General features: G+C 33.8%; 2 protein-coding genes across 2 annotated transcripts; both read right to left on the bottom strand.

The window, feature by feature from the left end:
* Positions 1 to 409: 409 nt before the first annotated feature.
* On the bottom strand, positions 410 to 12,482 carry LOC120326769 (transcription termination factor 2-like). Its single transcript, XM_039393112.2, has 16 exons — positions 11,336 to 12,482; positions 11,008 to 11,097; positions 9,825 to 10,149; positions 9,288 to 9,375; positions 9,011 to 9,117; positions 8,627 to 8,665; positions 8,353 to 8,481; positions 5,145 to 5,307; positions 4,905 to 5,004; positions 4,661 to 4,824; positions 4,124 to 4,251; positions 3,713 to 3,830; positions 3,311 to 3,488; positions 2,299 to 2,403; positions 1,827 to 1,919; positions 410 to 1,435 (listed from the first exon to the last, which is right to left on the bottom strand). The coding sequence occupies exons 1-16, from the start codon at positions 12,476 to 12,478 to the stop codon at positions 1,328 to 1,330; spliced, it is 3,078 nt and encodes a 1,025-aa protein (XP_039249046.2). The 5' UTR covers positions 12,479 to 12,482; the 3' UTR covers positions 410 to 1,327.
* A 20-nt stretch (positions 12,483 to 12,502) lies between these two features.
* Positions 12,503 to 13,699, bottom strand: LOC120326800 (BLOC-1-related complex subunit 6-like). Its single transcript, XM_039393154.2, has one exon. It carries the CDS (start codon positions 13,373 to 13,375, stop codon positions 13,028 to 13,030), a length of 348 nt encoding a protein of 115 aa, XP_039249088.1. The 5' UTR covers positions 13,376 to 13,699; the 3' UTR covers positions 12,503 to 13,027.
* Between the last annotated feature and the right edge of the window lie 277 nt (positions 13,700 to 13,976).

A 13,976-nucleotide genomic window follows, 5' to 3' on the forward strand; every position in this document is an offset into this window, starting at 1 on the left:
ATTTTCGGTTTTTTATTTTCAATTTTACGCGTGACAACGATGGGCCACCATAGAAATCCGAATGTGATCAGATTTTATTATATGCTATTAACAACAGTGATTACCGAAAAGAGTGGAAATCTTTTCCAGTTACCAACGGGAATTCTCACCTACCACAACTGGTATTCAATACGAACCGGCACAAGACAGCAAAATGCCAGGGTCAAGCACAAACTCTTGTTCTCTTATACACTACGAAATATTTCTTCAAATCTGCGCCCAACTTAAAGTCTTCCGCCAGTTATGGTCAAACTTCTAGGTATGTGCTATTTCTCAGTATACTCCCTCCAACGGTAGAAAATGAAACAAATATAGGCAACAAGCAGTGCCTATCACCCTACCTAAAAATTTCCTTGGATAGCTTTCTGCTAAACGAATATATCCAGTATATTTTGAGTAACAAATGAATAGGCATGATTTGTTATCGTCCTAAGTGAGATTCTTAATCACAGTCAGCAGTACACAATGATCACATAGAAAAAACATGCAAATGAGATACAGAAATCGTGTCTAAATTCTACAAAATCACTTGCTGATCGAAACAATGATGAAAGCTTTTATCAGCCACCCGAACAATTTTTTACCAAGAAATATTTGCTCAATAAATGGTTGAGAAACATGGTAGCTTTTCCAGATCAACAAGAAATCGGCATTCCAACTCAACTCGAGGTAATTTTTAAAAAATGAGTCGGATTAACAGAAGTTGACATTTTTTCGGTGCACAACAGTAGCAACTGTATGTGTGCCATTGAGCCCCTAAGAGAATAAAATTATCCCCTGTAACCTAACGTAAAAAAAAGAAACAAGACTCCCAATTGACAAGGTACTGCACATATAACATAAATGAAGTAATGAAACTTGCACAGTTAAATAAACATGATTTTTCAATGTAAAAGAAATAAAAATGAAATTAAGGAACAAGGGCTAAACAAAGACACTCAAGATTCACAATTTGTGTTATTAGGGTACAGCGCAGGGTAATGTAGATGTAGTATTCCATTTTTTCAAAAATCCAACAGGACGCTGTTCTACAAGGCAATGATTGTCGTTCTACAAGATAATGATTGAAGTACATAAATGCTAGTAATTTCACTTTATTTTTGAAAATTTTCCTAGTCGAACAGGTATACGTATAAAGGACGGCATGGGCAGCATAACTAATTGGACTGTAGGACAATTAATGCATAAATATAATCAATATGCAAGGTTGAAAATAAACAGCTGGAAATAAAATAAGTTTTGTAATGGAAATAGGAATCCAATTCGATATCTAAGCAAGTAAACAGAATCAAATTCCAAACAGTAATTTCATGTCTTGTAGAGTTAGTTTTTTTCTGTCTTCCAGTCCAGCACCATCCATTACTGCTTTGGCTATAGACAGCTTGTGTTCTTGGAGCTATAAAAATTGTGAGTTTTTACATTGCTATAGTAATATTTAGCATAGCAGTTTTTACTGAGTATCTAAATTGAGGGCAAAAATCACAAGATTCATTATAGTCAGGCATAGGAATGAAAAAGCTAGTAGAAGAACAAGAATATAGATGATTTTCCTTTGCTCAGTGCTGTCTTTTGAGTAATGACCTCAAAACCTCTCAATGAGGGACTTTCATAGGGTTTAGAATACAAAATGGAACAAAATTCTGAAATATCACATTAGCATTATGAAGAATTGTCCAGCTCAGTGATTAAGTTAAAAAATTTCTGTTGCAAATAAATATTATAAAAATACCAATCAGATTTTTCCTCAGAAAACACATTTTGAATTTCCATTTAGAGACAATTCATACCTTTAAAATTCTTTCTTCCACAGTGTCTTCCACAACAAATTTATGAACAAATACTGGCTTTGTTTGACCAACTCTGTACACTCTATCAAATGCCTGTTGAGTAATATAAAATATATGTTCATGGTTGTAGGTTGACAACCCTAAATCTGAGAAAAGCGAATGATTAGGACTAATTTCACTATAATAGCCTTTAAATGTTTGCTAGCAGCATATCGGGTCTAACTCTATAGTGGCAATCGGATTGGAGAAAGTATTTTCACCACTTTGTTAGTTAGTATATTCATCACACAACTATGGAAGTAAACTAAATTAAAACAAAATTCCCTTTTTAAATTGGATTATGAGTATAATGACTGATACAATTATTTGAAAAACTTGTCATTCTAAGTCTCCTTCATTGCTACTGACATGGAAACAATTGCACCTGCCTCATACTATACAACAAATCCCGCTACAAATTTTTGAGATTCACCTGATTTTCAAGTGCAGGATTCCAGTGCATATCCAACATGAACAAATGATTTCCTCCTATTAAATTCAATCCAACTCCACCGGCTTGAAGAGATAGAAGAATGATCTGGAATTAGGAAGGTTTGAAGAATTTAGTTTAAACAGAAAATAGATTTAGACGTTAGTTTATTTAGGAAGAGCTAACATGTATAATTTATTGGAATACTGTTGTTATTAAAAACTGATCCTATATTGCTGATAGCCTGATATGGTTTGTGATTTGATCATAATGTTACAACATTTGACGGCGCTACAGAAGTATGTGTACCAATATGGAAGTAACTAATTTGTTCGTCTACTTTACATCAAGTTGCGTAAAAGGACGGAAACCTATTTACTTGGCTAACTCAAACATTCCCCGAACTCATAATAGAACTAAAATGAAGAAAATTGGAATCAAATTATGGCCTAACCCTAAACTGAACACATACTACGGGAGTACCCATTTGACTATTACAACCCATCCAGGTTGTGAAATTTGTATAGACTATATCAAATTCCAAGTTCGCAGGTTACTCCATTTGAGTAAATGATTATAAGTCATCCTGTTCCAGGCAACGGTGTAAAATAATATATTAAACGAACTGGGAATATGGATAGACATATATGCTTCAATCGCTTTTTCTATACAGCGGTATTGGGAAGTCATATAGACATACATTGCGTGATGGTTCAATAGAAAGGTTCCCAAACTTTTCACTCTCTAGATGACCTTACCTTCAGTAGTACAAGTCACAACATATTATAAATAATTGATGATGTTGATATAACTTTAACAGATTTGATCATTTTATGTCAAGTTCTAAATGAGGATGATTATTTTTCTAGAAAATGGATTGATATTTTGTGGCAGATGGCAAGTTTGAAATATAGAAACAGACATTGAAAAATCATTGGTCTACTGACTAAAATCAAAAATATTTTGTCACAGAGTGAGATTATATTTTTTGCCATTTGTTAGATAATGAATTTACCTTGGGATTCACTGGATTTCTATTGAAATCATCAACCATGTCCATTCTTTTCTTTGCTGGTACACTACCTTTTATGATAACATAAGACATATTTGATAATTCCAGATGATATGCAACAACTTCTAGCATGCTTGTCCACTGGCTCACAATAACACATTTATCATCTGGTTTTTCAAATCTGAAAATTGGAAAGAATGTTTAGTGTTTACGTCCATATCCAGTTCACATGTTCATATTAATTGTTCTCAATAGAATTCCAGTACCCAAAATACAAAGTTATTGTAAAAGTACCGCATTATCATTTGCTGGGGTTGGATGTAATCATTTAGGTAGACAGTGCCAAATCAGATTGCGGTCCTCCCAAAAATAATTAATAATTAATGCCATCTGATAATTGATTACCTTAGTTTGTTCAACTCATCGAGAACAAATTCCAATTTTCCGCTCATAGACGACTTGTCAAAATATTTCGATTTGTCTTTCCCAACATAACTTGCCAAGTTGATATCAGCCATCTTTACTGTTGTTAGCAAAAATATATACTTGTTAGTAAAATGTTAGTAATAAACTATATTTCATATATTCTAACCTATAGATAAAACACTGTAAAACATGAAATTTAGATTTAGACCATGTGAGGACAATTTGGCATATGTCTTCATTTACATGTTTTGATTATGTTTTTATGAAGACTGACCACTCATCCTCCCACTTAATTTAACTGAATTAGGCAATTCCTGAAATTAATTTTTTTTTGTTAGAGATAGAATAGAAATATCAGGTTCCAATGGTTACAAAACAGCATATAAATACCTGGAGTTTTATTGATATCCATGGATTGAAACATATCTTCCAACGCCATTTCTTTTCTCTCGTTGCTCAAAAGTTCAGGGTCGAATGACTGCTTTAACAAATTCAAATGTCCGCAGCATTGCCGAAGTCTGAAAAGGTATATCAAATAATTTAAATCCATCAAATTTAAATTCATATTGACTATCGAGTAAAAGCTTCGATTATCAATTAACATTATATTTTAAACTAGATTTTCAGGGAGTTGCAGATTCTTTTAATAAAATTTCAAACATTCAAATAAAAATTTCAGTGAAACAAAAAAATGACTTCTCAATTTTCAGTACTGATGATTCTTATCTGTTGAATTAGTTTAATACAAGGTCAAGTGTGAAGCCTTTGTGTTTAAAAAGGAATATTAAAAGTTATTGGAGAATGTCACTGACAAAACAAAACAAAAAAACAGATGTCACATCTAGCTGACGCCAAGACCACTAGATGTAAATACTGAAAATGCATCACACAGACAGCAAAAAATGGGTAAGTTATAGTTTTGTCTACCTCAACAACATAACTAACAAAGTAGTTGCAGTCATTTTGTTCTCATTATTTCCTCCCTCAGATGAACTACCAAGATGACCAGATGCACTACTTTTAGGATGTTTCTTGTTATCTTGAAATTTTCTGAATGCAGCTTGAGAGTCTGATTGCAATTTTTGATATACCTAGATTAAAAAAAATTGTGTTAACATTGTGTTAATGGAAATGGAATTTTGCATGCATTCGCCCATCTATACAATGTTACCTCTCTTTCCACGTCATTCAGTTTCAACTTGTGAGTAACAAATGTCCGCTTCGGCAAATTGACTAGTGGTTTTCCAAATGTATCGCTTTGTGATTTCTCTCTAAATCCATTATAAAAAAGTTTAAAGAAAAGTTATTAGAAAGAATTGATTAGTGCAATGTTGGTAAATAAATACAATGTTTCAAACCTAAACTATACCCAATCCTAAAATCATAAAGGCACTCGGCCAATAAAAAATACCTTCTCAAAACGATGCATGAAACCAATGTCTTCAATCTCTCTTTTCCATTGGTTGTTTTATTATCTACTTGATGTTTCCAAACCTTATATTCATCGAATGGTCGACAGTGTAAAAATTTTAACATTGCATACATGTCTGTAAGATTATTTTGTACTGGAGTACCTAAATGGAATGATATACATTTTAATTTCCTGTACAACTAAATTCGACATTCCCATCTTTGATATTGGTAAGTTTAATAAATCATGTCGGTGATGGCCAGATAGTTTACACTACGAGCAGGGGCGGACACCCGGGGGGCGAGGGGGGGCGGTCGCCCCCCCAATAATTTCGTAAAAAAATTTAATACATGTTGTTTCCGCCCTACAAAATTATCATTTCCGAAAAGTGCGAGAGTCAAGCGCAATTAAACGGTTGATAGTTACCGATATTATAACTGTTTTCTTACAATAATGTGGACCAGAGCGCCTTGGAGCACCTCACATTTTCGTAAAACATGCGCGCCCACACGGGTAATACTCCGTCTTCAAACGCACCGCCGATCACGCGCCACGGTTTTGCACAACTAATTCATTTTTGTACAATTTAATATGATTTTCTCATTGTCAAAATCTTTCAATAGTGTTATTGTTGGCACTTGCGAGAGAAGTGAAAGAGGCAAACTGTGTTTCATTACAACAATTAATTATTATCGCTAAAATATTAACTAGATCTAAAGTTGTTAAGTACAATTTTCACCGCTGGACGTATCTTTTCACGTTCTGGATTTCGTGCAAGGCCCAACATAATTTGCGGGCAAAGATCAAAGCATTTACTATGTCGAAAAGTTAAGAAGCGGCAATATAAAATACTAAAATTAAAACTGTAAACAATCAACAAAGTTTTGTTGAGGCCCGCGACAGTCTAAAAACGCTTTTCTAGGCATCAAAAATCGCAAAATTTCGTGTGCCTACGGCACAAATTATGTTTGCTTGACTTTTAAAAACATTTCGTCACTAAAATCGAAACACGGTCAATTGTGAGCGGGATTTGCCTTTTTACCCATTACTTTTAAATTGACGTCGAAAATTTTCGTGTTAACAAACAAAGCTGGGAACGCGACTTTTCCCCGGTTTGTGATGATATATAAGATAATTAAAGTATAATCGATCACTTTTTGTATTTATTTTATGTATTTTTATTGTACTGAAATAACTTCTACTACGTGAGAATTGACAGAAAATTTAGGGATTTTTCGAAGAGTTTTATCTTTAAAAATAATCGGAGTGACAACATTGCGATTGAGTGGAGCCAGTGTGACAAGTACATCTCAAATTTATCGAATTCGCAAAATAGCAAAAATACGGATCAAAACAATATACAAACGGGCAGTTTACCACACATTTTTATGTCCGCGGATTGCCGTTGTGTTTTAGAGTGGCTCTTGTTTTGTCGACTCAGCCGCAGTTTAAATTGAAGACAATTAAATTAATAAATCAAGACATTTTGAATTTGCCCGTATCGGTCTTTGATTGATTACTTTGCACAAGGGAAAAATCATTTTTCGTTGATAAAGTCGGCTCTTTTAACAAGTGGCGTAATCGCGGCGACTGTTCCGCGTGGATTTCGAGGCGGTGAATTTGTATTTTTGATTTACTAGTATACTTTATAATTATTTTCATTGTATTAATTAAAATGGTACTATATGGGATTTTATATCAGATATCGATATTTTTGTAACGGCGATAACGAGTTCGGAAGATTGCAAAAATAGGTATAAAAATTAAATACATCAGGCAGCTTATCTCATATTTTTATGTCCACATATCGCCGTAGTACTTTAGTTAATTTTTATATTTTTTTGACGTAAGAAGTCGCAACCGCGAGTTACGTTGCACACTATTAAATTAATATATAAGAACATTTTAGAATCTCGTGGCTGTCATGGATCAAAAGAAAAATCATTATACTCTTAAATAGGCGGCTCTTTTAACGAGCGCGTAATCGCGGTGCTTGTTGCAGACGGCAATGGGAAGTTCCGACTTTTACCCCCCCCCCGCCTTTTTTTTAAATCCTGGCTGCGCGCCTGAACTTGTGCCTGTTTATTTTCGTATTAAATTATAAATAAAAACCCTACAAAGTCATTGCGTGAATACTGAATGGTATTTCGAGTTTAAATGATGATTTAATAAATCGGCAATAATGGCAATTCTACTACTCAAATGATAATTCCTTGGTAAAATTTAGGAAAAAAATTCGCACAATAGCTTGTTACCTTGTTTTGCATTTCTAATTTTACGAAACGGCGTTAGTGCGCTTTATGCAGAACTAGGAATTGAAACAATAACCTAATACGACTCCTCAAATTTGGTATTTTCTGTTTGTTAGCAAGAGCAGTGGGCTAATTCTCGCGGAATTCAAGAAATTGGTTCAGTAACGCGCAAGTTCCGTGTCCGAGCAAAGCAGCCTAGGTACTCGATATATGAGTAGCGAAATGGCATGCTAGTACTTAGAGAATGACATCGACAGGTTATTGTGACGTGACGATACACGGCGCGGTGTTTTTCCGGTAGGCGATCCAAGTTCGCCCCCCCAAAATTATGGAAAGTGTCCGCCCCTGACTACGAGTACTTGTATGTTAAAAATCTTGAGTACAGGCACACCACATACACATTGAGAGTGAAATAAATTGGCTATGGTTAGGAAAACTACATATTCCTATCCTCCAAAGTCTTACACTAAAGCCATACAGTGAAACAAGAGAAGATTCTTATAAATAAGCCTTTTTCCCACTAGGCTGGAAAGCTGAAGCTCGCTCTAAGAGGTGAAGCTAGAGCCGGGGCTACCAGAAATGTCAGTGGCATCACCTCCTAACCATCTATTCAGTTTATTGTGAAATATTTTTTTCAATATATATATATATTATTCTCTAATATTTAGGTAAAAGGTTTATAGTTTTGACTAATACTGCTGCGAAACTGGTGGCAAAGAATAGTTTGAATCTAGAACAGAAATTCTGATTTCTAACCACCGCCCAAGTTATGCATTTAACAATACATTCCCAATTAAATTTAATATACCATTATATAAAATTATAAATCTTGATACCAGTGCTATTACAACCATATCAGTGAACATCAAGAGTACCCGAACTCTTCAAATGAGACATTTCCAAATATAAGCAAACTTTAATCCAAACTTTATCATTATAAAATAAGTAAATATTACCAGACATTGCCCATCTTGACTTTGCTTCCAATTTACATGCAGCTTCAGATGATTGGCTTTTAAAATTTTTAATCTGATGTGCTTCGTCAAGTATTATACGATTCCATTTGATTTGCATGAGTGTATTTTCTGTCAATATAAATAGTTGGGAAAGTTTATCAATAATCTTATATTCAGTGTTCAACCGCTAAAGCACGACATTAGGCCTAATGAAGAATTTAATCTTGTAAGTTATATGGAAAATTTTTAAGTTTAGAGTATATAAGTTTCTAACCTTTCTTTTCTTCAGCTTTTGCTGATAAACATCGTCGCACTGTAACAGAAGAAGTATTGACTTTAGTTCAAAATTAGAAAAATACATACCGAGCGGTATATATTATGAAAATATATAAAAAATATTAACTTGGCAAATATATCGCCAATAATCTTATCCACTGATTATATTTGCTTGCAAATTTGCTCCAGTGGCAATACGTTTTTAAGGCAATACGTGGTGAATTACTACAGATCAAACCAATGTTAATAAGGGCCGTGCTTTTAAATAATTTTCTAGTTGTAATTCAATGACAGCTGTTAGCATGAGGCATTTTTGGACAATTGTAATTACATTTCCCTACCAGTATATCCTCAAGTAGAAATTACATAGACATCTTCCTACCTATATCATAAGTTGTAATAATTACATCAAATTCAGCAAGTCTTGAAGGTTCTTTCTCCCTGGAACTTCCATGAAATAGATGAATACTGAGAAGACCTTTATCACACCTACATGATACAAATACTAGTTACTGTATATAGAGTAATTGAAATAATTTCCAATAATATTCTAATCGATACTTCCTATCATACCATTCGGATAATATTAAAAAAATATAATAAGCAATGAAAGATTTATCATTCATACACCAAATGCCGGTACTTGAAAGTTACAAGACCTGTTACGAATTTCTTTTTCCCAATGAAAGAGTAGAGATGCTGGAGCTATAATTAAAGTTGAATCACTCTCAATCAATGGAGTTTTTTCTGAAAAAGAAACAACCGAGATGAACAGCAAAAGGACAAAAAAGAAGAGTTATGATTCACACAGTTCAATTATGAGTTTCAGAATAAATTTTCTAAAAATTTCATTCCAGTATTAGCAAAATTATGTTAGGAATTTCAACGCAGATACGCAATATGAGTATATTTTTATGAGAAGTACTGCTACTGTAGAACAGTCCTTTAGAAGTTTTATTAGAGACATAGAATGATTTCATAAATAATTTTTTGTTACTATCACTGTACAGCAGATAGATGTTAATTATACCGAATGAGTTTGAAACTAAATAACTTATTTGCGGTATATCTATATTATTTCAGAGCTTCAAATAAAAAAGTTATCCTGGGTGTGTGCTCTTTTTTTTAAAATGTGGAATGTATACTAAAGCTTACAATTGTAAATCAACCATGCTTCAAAAAACAAATCCAATTACCTGTTTCACCAATGTCACTTTCTTCTTTACTGCCACCTTTAACTTCCCGTTTGATTTTTGATTCAGTTTTCTCATTTTCAATTAAAATAACAGAATCGTCTGATTCACTTGAGCTATTAAAGTCTTTGATGTCATCCTCTTCTTTAATCTGGATTTTAGTGTCTTTGTTTTCATCAGACAATTCTCTTTGTTTCAATATAAGACAGATCATCGTAAGAGTTTTGCCAAGACCCATATCATCAGCCAGAATTCCACCAGACATAGATTGTTGTTCTCTCCACACTAACCAAGCAAGTGCTTGTCGTTGATGGGTCATTAATGTTACCTGTAGAGAAACAGGGTTTATTTCAGTATATGTGCAATATACGTTTTGGTTCACCGTTCATGGTTATAATTTATGGTACTCCTGAAGTATGCGCACCAAGATGTCGCACAACCTGAACCCTAACCTGGTACACAACCTGAGTTCAGGTTGTGGGCCATCTTGGTGCGTATACTTCAGGAGGTCCTGATTTATTTTAACCGTTGACTGACATCTTGGGTACAAATCCTCTTTATAATGTACTATTTTTTAAAAATGATTACGTCATCGCAAATTTATCTTCTGCGGCATTTTAATTCAAAAAAATATTGCTGATTATGAAAATTTGACAATGATAAATTCAGAATCAGTTTTCGGTCGAAGTAGCCTATATTATAGTTCACAATTTTATTGCAAAATCATATAGGCCTACTTAATGTCATCCAACAAGTGTGCAGGTAATGCTGTTTTTCTTATGGTATCTCAAAATAGAATTTGCACATCAAACACTGAAAATTTGTCACATAAATAACATTTAATAATGGAATCGGGTTTTACTAAAATACTTCCATATGTGCAAAGCATGCTGCATATCATTTTGCAGAAGAGCAATCATGAAACTATCTCGCTTCATGAATAATTTTGATTGATACTGGGATAAGACCACCTGAAATTACTTTGCAGCCATTGTGACGTAACAAGTTAATATTATAAATTATTATGTCAAACGTCATGCTGAGGTGTTTCCCTGAAATTCCCAGCCCTAGCGTTTACACAAAACTGCATTTTCTTACTCAATCTTAGAAGATGACCAAGTATCAAGAAATGTTTTTATATGGACCACACTTGCATACATCTTTTGATGGAATTCATTTATCTAACCTTCAGGCCTTCAGGATCATCCAGTTCTCCTGTGGGTTCAGGTCTCGTTTCCAGAGACTTGTGAAGGTCCTCAATTGCAGCCTTTGTTATCTGGGAATAATAATAATAATCATGAAACTCATTTCAATATTTGGTTATATCTCGGATACTAAATAGTAAATACTACCCAAAATTAGGGTATGAATAATTTTAAACATTTAGGCAATAAAAATGCTGACCAGCTGACTGAATGAAAAACGATAATAAAAAGCTAAGCTTTTAAATTTTAGATTACAATATGAAATATTCTCAAGAAGATTAGAAGTACAACTATGGTATAATATATTACCTGACGGACTTCAGTCAGACGAGCACTTGTCATTCTTCCTCCATATAACGGACCATCGTTAAATTGCATTGGACCCATATCATATGCACTAAGATCTAATTTTCCTGTTCTCGCCCCAAATGGTTCCGCTTTTGGGAACGTAAGTTTTGTTTGAGTAAGTTTCCTATCAGGAGCAGAGTTAAAAGCCATAGGAGGTGCTATCATTACAGCACCTTGAGCATCAGGCTTTCTTGAATATGACTCTAACCATGGTCGTGTATGCTTAGGCATTGCATCAGCGTTTGAAAGAGGTAGTTGATTCTCTTTGTCAATGAGTTTTGAAGGAGTTGAATCATGACTTTTATCTTTATTTTTGCTTTTCATGGATAATTTTTGCAGTTCAAGTTCCAAATTGTTTATTTCATCTTTCAGTCTTCTACCACCATCTGGAAGTTTATCTAGTTTTAAACTGCGAAAAAGTGTTTTTTTCTTACCAATGTTCTCTTTCAGTCTCACAACTTCAGGATCCTCTAGTCTTGGGGCCATTCCAGCAGAATTAGGCCCAGTGGCAGAGACTACAATTGGCCCTTTCCTCATTGCAGGAACAACGCATGGGGGACCAACACGAATTTTTCCTGAGCTTAAATCTATAGGCTTCGGTTTTGGTCTCCGTTCGTGCTTTTCTCTGTACAAATTTTTTTCAACTATTTCACCATGTTTCGAAGAAACCTCTTTTTTACCGTGAACTTTGACATCATGAGGATGTGGGATCGAAACGAATGCTCCGGAGTTACCATTACTATACGTGCCATGTTGGTGTTTATCATGCTTGTGAGGTTGTTTCCTGCTATCCTGGTTCTGCATTTGATGATTTCGTTCAAGTCTTGTAACTGCTTCTGCTCTAAAATCCAGTTTACTATCACGACCAATGTGTTCTTTAACATCGAAGCAAAATTTATCACCCCTCGATATTCCTGATGTAATACCACAATTTCGCATTGTCGTCATATGAAAAAATACATTATCGTGATTAGGGACCGAAAAAAATCCATATCCTTTATCTTCTTTATAAACTGTGACAGTTCCACAATATCTTGTTCCTACAGTCAAAGCCTTACGATTGTGGGAATGATCGTTTGAATTACTGGAACTTACCTCGGCCATTAGGAATATAATACAATACTGAAACTGAGATCAAAGCATTGTCAGATGTAAAACCAAATTAATATTTTTAATATTATTCGAAGTTAAATAAATAGATTAATAATCAGGCTCAACCCTAAATAATCAAACAAAGCAAAAACAAATTCAAACCATCGAAAATAAATAATAAAACTTAGGTAAAACAATAAAATGCATAATTCTGTCCTAACACTTGCATAGAAATTACAAATTAGTTAATATTACTTGTTGAAATCTGCAAATAGAAATGCCTATTAAAAATGGCTTTGATGTAATATAACACTTGAATAGACATGTTTCATTTGATTAAATATATAAGCAGTATATCAGTACAGCAGTATATTATTGTATTTCACAATTCATAACAATAATGTAAAATTTGGAATTTTTTGAAATAAAAAAAAAATTTGAATGTCAAAACAAAATGATTCTATATTTATTATTTTATATTAAGAATTAGTTATTATTACTTTATCGAAGACTCATAAACTAATACATAAGATTCCTAGTCTGAATAAAAAAAAACTGTAATCATGGTATTTGAGCAACTTGAGCTTCTAGCATCAGCAGAGAATTTTGAATTTTTTTGATGCTTTGACCAACTTTATACACAGGAACCATTGCTTTATCAAGTTCCTCACAATGAGCAATCAGCATGTACATCGATTTCATTGAGTCATCAATCTCAACTCCCATAGCTTCAATTGCACTGCTATATGTTTGTGAATTAGCCACAGTAATTGCTGATGTCTCGTGTAGTTTATTAGTCAGTTTCTTAACTATATTGCCAAGGCTGTTAGAGAGTTTTTCTGTTTGCCGTTCAAGATCATCCAGTACAGTGCTATCAATCGCAGGAAAGTCATCATTCAAACCAGACATATTGCAACATTGGTTTGTTACAGTAGCCTACTGAAGTACCAAACAAATATGTATATACTGAAATAATCTGCAACTATTGAACAGACACAGCTGGCATTACTCTATTACAGTTTTACATCACATATTCAGATATTATTGTGAACTGGAACAGATATGAATTATTCATTGCACAAAAGTTTGTTCTAAGACTTTTCAATTTCTTACAATATTTTTACATCACCAATCATAGGCAGAGAGCTGCCCTGTACAATGTGCTTCAGTGACAAATTTATGCATTGCAGCAAACTATGCAATCATACTTTTGCTATCCATATTCAAATACAGAAATAGGCTATATCCTCGTGATAATTTTAACTTAGCACATATCCCAGTATCCTGATATCGCGTTTCAAATGCAGAGAGTGTACCAAAAAAATCCGGAAGTTTATGGACGACGATGTCACAGAATAATAATAATATGTCGACGATAATGAACCCCAAATCACTGAATTATGCTCAACATAACCATGCCAAGGATTCCTCCCCAAGTGTATTACGGTACGTATTACAGTATTATGGAATACGCAAACCGAATTCCCCCGCGAAGAGAACGATCACCCTT

Source organism: Styela clava, chromosome 4 (assembly GCF_964204865.1).
Source record: "Styela clava chromosome 4, kaStyClav1.hap1.2, whole genome shotgun sequence".
In the NCBI taxonomy this organism is placed as follows: Eukaryota; Metazoa; Chordata; class Ascidiacea; order Stolidobranchia; family Styelidae; genus Styela; species Styela clava.

Bases quoted from the DNA above. Each gene is read 5' to 3' on its own strand.
- LOC120326800 (XM_039393154.2), bottom strand. From the start codon at position 13,375: ATGTCTGGTTTGAATGATGACTTTCCTGCGATTGATAGCACTGTACTG.
- LOC120326769 (XM_039393112.2), bottom strand. From the start codon at position 12,478: ATGGCCGAGGTAAGTTCCAGTAATTCAAACGATCATTCCCACAATCGT. The intron at 8,666-9,010 runs GTAGGAAGATGT...CTTCTGTTACAG, and splicing joins TATTACAACTTATGATATAG to TGCGACGATGTTTATCAGCA. The intron at 4,825-4,904 runs GTAACATTGTAT...TTTTTAATCTAG, and splicing joins TGAATGACGTGGAAAGAGAG to GTATATCAAAAATTGCAATC.